Source organism: Gadus morhua, chromosome 8 (genome assembly GCF_902167405.1).
Source record: "Gadus morhua chromosome 8, gadMor3.0, whole genome shotgun sequence".
Lineage (NCBI taxonomy): Eukaryota > Metazoa > Chordata > Actinopteri > Gadiformes > Gadidae > Gadus > Gadus morhua.
Window position 1 is genome coordinate 16,192,545 of NC_044055.1, and position 11,398 is coordinate 16,203,942.

Genomic DNA, 11,398 nt, shown 5'->3' on the forward strand with positions numbered 1-11,398 from the left:
CGCTCATAGAGCACTGTGAAGCGCGTGTGCGTTAGAGCCAAGGCAGCATCCGGTGGAATTGAGTCTCCAACAATAAAGGTGTATTTGGAGTCTATTTTGTTGTGGTTGGTAGAATCCGTTCTTTTTGCATCGGTTGCATACAGTAATTCAGGATGGTAGTACAGCATAAAAGTGATTTTAGAAGTATGTCATACATATATGCAAACAGACGCTGTTACGTGCTATGTCATTAAGCAAATCCATACCAACCATTTTTCATGGTTATACATTCATTCACACTATAGATATTGTAAACGCCTTACATGTTTTAACCAAAAAAGCCTGCATGCTGCAGTGGGCAGGTCGACAACGTATAAGGCCTAAGAAAATAAATGTGTATTTACATACAATTATTTGATCTTCAATGTATGTACTTCTCGACATAATATGTGGCGTCAGAGAAGGAACCACAATATTGTCTAATATGTAATTGTCTTACTATTGATTCAACTGTCCTAAAAAAGATAGACCATACCTAAAACCTTAATAAAGTTTAAACACAAGGGCCTTTATTGTGAAGATAATAGATATCTGCGTGCCGGAAGCCAGGATACATATTGCAGATATGTTTTGGCTTGACGCGTTTCTGTATTTTCCGGGTTGAACCAACATGTATAGAACCAACGGTACGACACACCTGGTTGACTGGTGATAACAGAGACTTACGACGTTGATCCGAAAGGATTTTGTGAATCTATTAAAGGTGAGCAATCACTCATCCCATCTTTTCGGTGCACAGTTTTCGTTTGGGTGGTTTGGTTTAGGGGGTAAACTTTAACGGCACTCCGACTGATGCAGGTAAGTGGGGGGCCGTGCAGGTGGGCTGGCTGCCTTCAGGTACCGCGGGAGACCATCGCTCATTCTCTCCGTTTTCACTTCGTACGGATTTGACCAAGAAACGAGTTTGCGTTTACGGTTGGAAAGCGAAGGGTAAGCATGTACTTTATGTTACTGGATGGACATTTACCCAAACAGTAAAGCGCTCTTGGACAACTTGTGTCCACTTGAACCGAACTAATAACCGAACCACGAAGTAGGAGGAAAGTGGCCGAACGCCTGCCGCCTTTGTACGCTTCCTCTTAGCGCATATAGGCCCAACTTTCATAAACAAATTTGACACTTCCTCATTTAAAAAACCCCGCATTGGGGCTGAAGTTTGACTGGAGAACGACAGGCTTGTAATTATGTGCCCGTACGCATGCGTACACATAATCACAGAGTCTGGCCTCCTGGGCGTCAATTCATTGCAGGGTTTGTTGAGTAGCCAAAATGCAAAAAGTGGAGGAAGGTTTTGTGTTAAGGATGACATGGCCACTTGTTTAACTCTGAAAAACAGAAGTGCGTGTGTGTGTGTGTGTGTGTGTGTGTGTGTCTGTGTGTGTGTGTGTGTGATTAATAGCAAACTCATATTTTGGCAACACAAATCAGATATCATGTATGGTACTTTAACGACCATACTGGTCGTGGTGCTGAACGACATGTGATGGACATCTGAATCTCTTGACCTTTTATGGAATTAAAGACCTTGTATGTTGTTGGAGTTGGATACATAGATATGTCAGAGCAGCCCCAATCTACCTGCAAGTCACTACTCCACCCACCTCCCTCACCCACACAGGTACTGTGTCAAAGTTCCCTCAGGCTGTTAACCTCAACAGACGGACATTCAAATGCTCGTTTCTTTTCGTTTTTTTTGGTTTGCATGTCTGTCCTACAGCTTCTCCATGGAGACCAGATTCACGCAGTACTGTGAACACAGAAAGCGACAAACCACCATGTTGTTCACTATCAGGGGTCAGAATATGGGTTCCCCTCTCTCTCGAACCCGCTGCCAGGGCTCTGGTGCCGCGGTCCGTTGTTGATGCTTAAGTCTTCTGTTCACTCGCCTCTTGATCGGTTTGGATTTTCTGTTCGTTTTTTTAACGGAGGAATTTCAATATTGTTTACACCAAGCAACACTAGCCATTTATTGTTGCTTCAGATCATAGCAACTGCTTTTATCCAAAGCGACTAGTGGCTAGATTGTTATGGCGCAGGTTGGGGATAGGGCGTGGTTCTCCAGGATGCCTATGGGTCTTCTGTGGACATTGGGGTTTGAACGCCCCTAAACCACCACAGCCTCTTGTCCCCATCTAGAGCGTGAGCCTGTATGATGACGAGCACCAGACCTCTCTGGGTTCTTGTTTGGATTTGAGTGCTGAATCCTGTTCTGACCAGGTGTCGTGCATTGGATAGACCTCCAGTGTCTGGTGGTCTCACCCGGTGATGACATGCATCTGGGGGTCCATTGTGGCCCATGCACAGCAAACAATGTAGATGAAGATTTCGGAATATGATTATTTTGGTTTCGTTCTCACCTTAAGGAGGAAAATAAAAAAGCATTGTTTTGAGTTTTTCCATGTGTTGTAAGGTAATAATGCAGCCCAAAACAATGTAACGATATGTTTGATTCATTGTGGTTTAAATTTGGAATCCACTCTAGACTCGATGCTACAGGAAGTGCTTACCACTTCCTGTGTGCTGGGTCGTCCTGCCATGGTTGGTTTTCTTGTGACTGCTTCAGTGGGTGTTTATGCCAACACCTTAAATTATGTTTACTGTTATGATATGAGGATGTCTTTAGACATTCACAAACATCGTGTGTGTGTGTGTGTGTGTGTGTGTGTGTGTGTGTGTGTGTGTGTGTGTGTGTGTGTGTGTGTGTGTGTGTGTGTGTGTGTGTGTGTGTGTGTGTGTGTGTGTGTGTGTGTGTGTAACATGACAATCAACACAAATCGGATATCATTTTTCAGTTATGGGACTTTTTATTGACCATACTGGTGGTGCTGAACGACATCTGATGGACATCTGAATCTCGGGTGTGTGTCTTTACTGAACATGTCAAATCTTGTTCATGTCAGCGCTTGGAATTTCTTGAGTGCTATCGCCCTCTGGAGGCTTGTCGGTGTGTTCCATCAGACAGGTTATTAACTCTCAGAGATTGCGTTGAAAGACCACGGTGTTAGTCCAGCGGTGGACTCCTGCCGTGTTGACCAAACTGTGCTGTGGTCTAAAGCTGCTCCCGCCACAGTCATGGCGGGTCGTTTCCCTGTAGACGGTGTCGGTTTCACTACCTGTTGTGGTGTGAGCCGCAGGCAGCTCGTTCTCAGTAGGAGTGAGCTGCTGGGAGGGACTGGATGCTGCCCTGCGGAACCCGCTGCCCGCGCCTCGTCCCTAACCGCGTCACTGAAGGGACCAGGGCGCCCCTCGGGTGTAACGTTGTGAAGGATGTAGGATTAAGATGTGTCCATATTTGGCTGTGAATTCACGCCAATTATTATTTTTTTTCTTAGTTAAAGTCTTTCATTGTAGATGCACAGAACAACACAGTCAGACTAGGCATTGACAAGTACCTAGTTAAGTACCTACTTATTTAGGGAATGATATACTAGAAGATAAAATGTCCTAGATAAAAATAAAAAAAGGCAAGATTTATATTTACTAGAAAGATTATTACAGGGTAGTAATTTTATTGTCAAATTAGGCGTGTCAGTCAATAATATTGAGATGCTTCTCGCATTGGAACTGACTCTGGGAAACAATCAGTACTTGAAGGAGGCCCCAATATTGCCATCAATATTTCTCTTTTCTATTGTCTTTAAATGCATCCTGTTATTTGTAAGGATAAATCTGCCTACCAGTTGGCCCAGTCGATCAGTCACTGTAGTGTCCTAGGTTAATTAAGGGATCCAGTCATCCTACAATTCACTCTCCACCCAGCAGGGGGTAGCATTAGTAATTTATGAGAATGGGTTGATATTGGGAGGAGACATACTATAATAATGCTTTATGTTGTGGGATGTACCAGTATAGTAAACTGTGTGTGTGTGTGTGTGTGTGTGTGTGTGTGTGTGTGTGTGTGTGTGTGTGTGTGTGTGTGTGTGTGTGTGTGTGTGTGTGTGTGTGTGTGTGTGTGTGTGTGTGTGTGTGTGTGTGTGCAGCATGGGGAACCTGATTAAGGTGCTGAGCCGAGACATCGACAACAATGGTGGAAACTTCTTCCTGGACTTTGAGAGTAAGACGCACTCATGCAGACATTGACTCCTACACGCATACATATGCACGCACAGAAATGGGCTTGCACATGCACACAAACACACACACCCCACCACGCTTGGTTGAGCTCCATATAAAACAATAGATCTACAATGTTTGTGAACCAAAATGGTGCTGATCTACTGATTCCTGTTCTATATAGGCCAGCTCTGTGTTGACGATCTTATATTATATTTATATTTGTATCACTGACTCTATGTAGACCGGCTCTATGCAAACCGGCTCTATGTAGACCTGATCTGTGTAGAGCGGTTCTATGTAGACCTGATCTGTGTAGAGCGGTTCTATGTAGCCCAGCTCTAGGTCGACCATGTCTTTAAACCCTGGTGCTCCTCCAGATGCGCAGCCCTCCCCTGCGGAGCGGCAGGTTTGGGAGGAGGTGAACGAGGTGCTGACGGAGGCGCTGGTGGTGCTGACGGAGCTGCAGGCCTACAGCGGGGCAGGGGAGGAGATCAGACAGGTCAGACAGGGGCTAGAACTCAGAGCATCACGAGCGTTACCAGGGTCCGTCTGACGCCGTCAGGCCCGGGGACCTAAAGAGAGAGAGTGTGTGTGTGTGTGTGTGTGTGTGTGTGTGTGTGTGTGTGTGTGTGTGTGTGTGTGTGTGTGTGTGTGTGTGTGTGTGTGTGTGTGTGTGTGTGTGTGTGTGTGTGTGTGTGTGTGTGTAGGCCATCCAGCGGCCGGGGGAGGAGCGAGTGCAGGAGCAGGCCTGGGCGGCGGTGGTACCCCTGGTGGGCAAACTGAAGAAGTTCTACCAGTTCTCCCTGAAGCTTGGTGAGTTTCTCCCCCCCCCACCCCCAATCCTCCTCCGCAGGATTGACTGACACGGCAAGAAACGACCGCCAGGGGAAACCGCTGCTTTCGTTTACAGTATTAGAGTAGATGCCTATCCAAGAAGACTTTGACCAGAGAGAAATTCATGTGGATGTGGCCCTAGCTGTGAGGTTGTTTCTGGGTGTTCTGGGGGGCTAAGGCGATGTTTCCCCCGTGTGTGTGTGTGTGTCAGAGTGTTCCCTGCGGTCCCTCCTGGTGGCGCTCACCCGGTCGGGCAGCTCCCCCACGCAGCACCTGGAGCAGGAGCAGGCCCTGGCCCGGCAGTTCGCCCAGATCCTCCACTTCACACTGCGCTTCGACGAACTCAAGGTCTTCCTCTCTCCTGTTTATCCTCACATCGTCCTCCTCTGCTGCTCCTCTTCCTCGTCTTCATCCTCCCCGCTTCTCTTCCCCATCTCCTCATCATCCTTCTCCTCTTCATCCTCACATCATCCTCCTCCTCTGCTGCTCCTCTTCCTCGTCTTCCTCTCCTCTACCTGCTCCTCACCTCTACATGCACGCACACTCACACACCAGCCGACTCTCAGCTCCGCGGCCGGCGCGTGTACCCGGCTGCTCAGCTCCGGCCCTGTTCCCCCTCCTGTCCCCCTGCTCACGTTGCATGCTCTCCTCCAGATGACCAACCCGGCGATCCAGAACGACTTCAGCTACTACAGGAGGACCATCAGCCGCATGAGGATCAACAACCTGTCGGTGAGCCAACGCACGTAGACGCACGCGCCCAAAGTCGACACACTATTGATGGACAAACACATTCTATTTTTATTTTTTTGTTGTCATTTATAATGGTCAAGCTGGTCTTGTTGTGTGTCCCTTGTTCAGCATTTTGTATTGCCCTTTTTGCACAAACATATAACCTCTTGTTCAGTGGAATCTGGATGCCTGTTAGTCTCTATAAATAAACGCTTTGATACAGCAGGCGGATGAGGGGAATGAGGTCAACAACGAGCTGGCCAATCGAATGTCTCTGTTCTACGCCAACGCCACGCCCATGCTGAAGACCCTGAGCGACGGCACAACAAAGTTTGTCTCGGATGTAAGTAGAGGCCGCCTGACTCTGCTATGAGGAAGTCAACATACTTTTTGTAACAAAACATTGCAAAGAAGGCTCATGAGGCTGTTTTTGATTGGTTGGTTGTGCAGAATCCAGAAGTGCCGATCGAGAACACCACGGACTGTCTGAGTACGATGGCCTGCGTGTGCAAAGTCATGCTGGAGACACCGTGAGTCCTGCCTCCGTCTGTAGGGGAAGAGAGAATGAAGGCTTACTTTACAGGTTTTGGGCTAGGCTTATCTAACTTTACAGACCTGCACTCAAGATAAACTATGGAATTACTTTATAGATTTGCAAGTATTTTGTATCCTAGTAATGTGTGTGTGTGTGTGTGTGTGTGTGTGTGTGTGTGTGTGTGTGTGTGTGTCCAGGGAGTACCGTAGTCGCTTTGCGAGTGACGAGACGATACTGTTCTGTCTGCGCGTCATGGTCGGAGTGATCATCCTGTACGACTACGTCCACCCTGCTGGAGCCTTCGTGAAGACCTCCGGGATAGACGTACGTGCACCCCCAGATACTTCTGCTTTCGGCTCTTGTCTTACTTCTTTACCCCCCAGAAATGCAGCCAGCGATGAACGAGGTTTTGCATCCAATAAATTATAGATTTAAAAAAAAAAAAATCGTTACTTTAAAACATTAACAATACTGATCTGTAAGACTTGTATCTTTGGTAATTTACAACTGATGCATTATGTGTAGTCAAGTCAATATTGTTGTTATCTTGAAGTGTTTACCGATTTTAAGAGAATGTCGGTTGTTCCCCCGTTTGTGGAACCAGGCTAATGTCTGGAAGGATTTCCTTTTGTCTTCGTTTCACTTCAAGATGGAGGAAGTGAAACAAGTGAAACAATTCATGTCTGCTCAATGCAGACATGAATATGAAATTATGAATTTATCGTCCAGATGATATGACCGTAGGTTTGTTTTCCAGATGAAGGGCTGCATCAGAGTCCTGAAGGAGCAGCCTCCAAGCAGTGTAGAGGGCCTCCTTAACGCCCTCAGGTCAGGACCTACTTCACCTGTATACCTTTGTCTGCAACACCTTCACCTGCCACACCCCCACCTGCCACACCCTCACCTGCCACACCCTCACCTGCCACTCCCCCTCCGGCCACACCTTCACCTGCCACACCCCCACCTGCCACACCCCCACTGGCCACACCCCCACCTGCAACCTTGTCTATGAATTGTTCAATGCCAACAGATCCTTTGTCCTGTTGACGATGTCACTGCAGTTTGTCTCAAATGTTGAAACAGAATCTTGGATCCAATTTCATTGTTTATCTTTGACCCAAATGTTATTTATGATTATAACGCGGCATTCCTGAATACTTTATCATGATTGGTCAATGAGGTTAAAAGTGTGCGTTATCTTTCAATAAGGGTAAACCACTGCCTTTTAACAGTACCATGTCATTGCGCTACAAATCCAAACCTGTCACTCCAGTAGAACTATCTACGAAATAACCAATACCTTTTTATAGCTGAAGGTAATACATCTCTAGTAGATGCGGGATAAATCCCGGCGGGATTTAAGTCCCGTTAGTAGAGTCCCGTTAGTAGAGAACCGAACCGTACAAGACCTTTGTGGTTTCGCCATGAAATCGGCTTCGTGTGAACGGGGCCTAACATACGATGGGGGTTGTAATGTGGTCGAGGAGAAACGGACGGAGCTTACCCCCACGCTTGGGGGGACACGGTGTGGTTTATCTTAACTGCCCTTTTCCTCCCCAGATATACCACCAAACATCTCAACGATGACACGACCTCGAAGCAGATCAGAAACATGCTGCAGGTTAATTGACGAAGCGACCCAAGAAGAGTCTCTGACGACTCCCCATTTCAGGAGCTTTCTTTTCATCATATCTACGGTCGGGCTGGGCGGTGAAGAAGACTTTTGTATCGTAATATTTATGCTGAACTTTGAAATGGATACAATTTCCATGTCTCAAAGTTCAGTATGATGAACCTGATGGCCTCATTCCATAACTCTAGTAATTTAGTGTTATTACTCGTATTATTATATTTGTGTTATGATACAAAGCAAATACACGCATATGTTAAATCCTGTGATGTCATCATCCCATTGAAAGACGATAAACGATAGCATTGATTATCGCCCAGCCCTTCTTAAAATATTTCTGTTTTTATTTCGTTTTTTTAATGTTCCAATGCATTTCACAGGATCGGGATGGTGAGAGTATTTTGTTTGTAGTAGTACTCATAATATCGCAACTCTCAGCATCCCGTTTGCTTGCGGTTTGACAATCCCTCTGTTTATTTTGACTGAACGCTGCTCAGACATAGCTAGCTGGCCGGCTAGCTAGCTAGCTAACCTGCTAAATCCTTGCATGACAACGTTTGGGGGCCTACATTGCTGTGCTAAATATGATGTAAATTATTAGATTTGTAGGTTAGGAATTTTTCTGTCTTTCTCGGCCCGCTATGACTACTAAAAAAATGAATGCGCCAATCCCATCAATGCCGAAACAATTTGCCTTTTGTTGCACGGTACTTTTCAACCCAGTCGTATGACTGTTTGTTTCTTGAGCTACATCCAAAAAGGTATGACATCATCAAACTGCAGGGCCATAGTGGACCGAACAGAAAATGTTGCGGCCACAAGCCGAGCGCACGGTCATGATTTTTACATTCCATTTTATAGTAAACATGTGGACACGTTTCATATTCTTACCCTTTTTTCATTACTATTATCCCTTTCCGCCAATTGTTCCTCTAAAATTGTAATCAATACAATTCCTTGCCAACAACGGGTTGAGGCTTGGAACTCAATTACCAACCAACAGGCTCTGACTTTAACTAGGAAATGGGGGTAGGGCTGTATTCTCGTCAGGCATGGGGAGTACAGTCAAGGGGAATTTTTTGCCTGTTTGCAAAATTTCGCTTTAATAGCTAAAATCATATGCGCATCTTTTTCTCCACCGATGGGAATCGGTTTCTCTATCAGGAAGGGGTGTAGCCTACAGCTCTGGGGCCATTTGTCGTTTTGTTTTAGTAACTTCGGTTTCTCTTGACTACCTCTGATAACCAATTACCCTGGAGTCGAAAAACACTTCATGAGGTTTAAAGAAGTAAGGCACCACCCACCATATATTTTGCGAAAAGAAAAATTGGCCAGTGTATTTGGAGTCATGTTGAATAGTTTGTTGAATATTGACCCAGGTTCTGGTTGTATACTGGACTTGAAGACGGAAAACTTTTGAGTGCTTCATTATAGAGCTTAGGTAATGTGACAGATTTCAAAGTAAAACATGCCTATAGGGTGGGACCAACGGACACGTGAATCATGATGTGATTCTCTCCTATTCTCCTAGCAACTGTTTTTATTGGTTGGAATGGGATGCCTTGCCCTTGTGGAATTGATGTTATCAAATCAGATAAATCTAAAATATTTTTTTAAAGGAAGAGGAAGGTGATGAAAAATAAGGTAAGGGCATAACGTGGTCGAAATTGGTACAATTTCAATTGATTTTTCTCTTAACTAATGTGTAAACCGGGACTGACCGAATGAAGAAAGATTGCTATGTATTCTTGTTCATGTCACTGGAATTATTGACTGTTGGATACAACCAAAAAGCCAACAGTTACGGCTATTAAAGTACAATTTCTATCCGTAAGCTTTTAATGTTACCTTAAGTATTGTATTTTAATAGTGTTTTTTTATGAATCTGTTTTGCCCGTTTTTGATTTATGTATGCCAAATAAAGTTTTCAATTTTTCACTGTTGAATTCTCTTTCCTCATTCCTTTCTGGCTACTTTGTTATGATTATATATTATATGAAGATGTTTTGTGGATGAAATCATCCCATGGGCTTCTATTTGGATAGTTTATCCAGTGATTAAAAAATTATAATCACTTGACGGTCAGCAGTCTTAAACGTGATTGTGAATTCTACTGAACAGACAGACCATTTAAAGGCTCAGGAACCCTTTTCTGGTGTTTTGGATTAGTTAGCTGATTAGAGTGTGACACTTTGAGCCTACAATATTGAACCTTTTCACAATATTCAAAATTTTGGAGAATTTGATTTTGAGGTTTTCATTATCTGTAAGCCATAGGTCGCATCAAAATTATAACAAAGGCTTGAAATATATCACTTACCATGTAATGAGTCTCATTTATTAGTTCCACCTTTTAAGTTGAATTACTGAAATAAATGAACTTTTACACGATATTCAAAATGTTCGAGTTTCACCTGTAGCCCTAATAATAGGCGAGTTTCAGATGAGGCATGCGGCTTTGTTTGCCATGCGCCAGAATGCATTCTGGGATGAAAAACGTCAGAAATACCTGTGATAACTTTTGCTGCGACGAGTCACCTGGGGCCTCTATGAATTCTCTTTTTTGCATAGGAAATTTCCATGCCACCGACGAAGTTTACAGACACTACGCAAAACGCATGAGAGACGTGGTAAAGCAGAAGAATAGAAGAGAAGATAATACAATTTATAATAATCAGTGTTGCCACAGTTACCTTGAAAAAGTAATCTGATTACCGATTAATAGTTACCCCTTAAAATAGTAACTTAGTTACTTTACTGATTACTTGATTTTAAAAGTACCGTAAGTTAGATTACAAGTTACTTTTTTAGTTGCATTTAGCTGTGACAACACCCCCTGCCACCTAAAAAAAATTACTACCGGTTTTGCCAATACTAACTTCCCCCCCCCCCCCCCCCCATCAATAATTGCTTCCCCCCGTCAACAATTGTTCTCCTCCCGGTCAACAACTGGTCTTCCACCCCCCCCCCCCCCCCCTCCCTTTCAACCACTTCCGCCAACTTTTAATGCGTAGACAAAATATCACTGCAAGCTTTACGGGGCGATCACCGGACGCAGCTCTACACACGCACACGCACGCAGCACCCCGCGACTAATTCCACTGCTAATAACAACTGGTGGCGCGGACTCTGGAGAGTCAAGGTCGACACTCGCCTCTGATAGATTGCAGTCTTTGGAGATTTTCGCTTCGCACGCACTCTCACACGAACAGACAGACCGGCAGACATACAGACAGACAGACACACACACCACTCCATCGTTCTCAACGCCAATCGTTGATCCGGTAAAAAAATGTAACGCACAGTGACTTTGATGAGTAATTTTAATCTGATTACTGGTTTGGAAATAGTTACTCGTTACTGAAAAAGTGGTCAGAGGAATTGGTATTATCAGTGATGCCAGTAACGCGTTACTATCCATTATCAGTGATGCCAGTAACGCGTTACTTAGTAACGCGTTACTGGCATCACAGATAATGGATACCAATTCCAGAAACATAGTTATTTGAATATAAATGAATTCATTTATTGCTGGTCAGTAAGCACATGAAATACACCATAAGAAAAGCTAA

General features: G+C 44.6%; 1 protein-coding gene across 2 annotated transcripts; it reads left to right on the forward strand.

The window, feature by feature from the left end:
• Positions 1 to 597: 597 nt before the first annotated feature.
• fam49ba (family with sequence similarity 49 member Ba) lies at positions 598 to 9,772 on the forward strand. Of its 2 annotated transcripts, none has more exons than XM_030363772.1 (11): positions 598 to 742; positions 4,020 to 4,093; positions 4,473 to 4,594; positions 4,803 to 4,908; positions 5,141 to 5,277; positions 5,584 to 5,661; positions 5,885 to 6,004; positions 6,112 to 6,191; positions 6,394 to 6,520; positions 6,954 to 7,024; positions 7,757 to 9,772. In XM_030363772.1, the coding sequence occupies exons 2-11, from the start codon at positions 4,021 to 4,023 to the stop codon at positions 7,824 to 7,826; spliced, it is 984 nt and encodes a 327-aa protein (XP_030219632.1). In that variant the 5' UTR covers positions 598 to 742; position 4,020; the 3' UTR covers positions 7,827 to 9,772. The 2 variants fall into 2 exon arrangements, with proteins under 2 accessions (XP_030219632.1, XP_030219633.1); XM_030363773.1 differs by having other exon boundaries at positions 5,888 to 6,004.
• Positions 9,773 to 11,398: the final 1,626 nt, after the last annotated feature.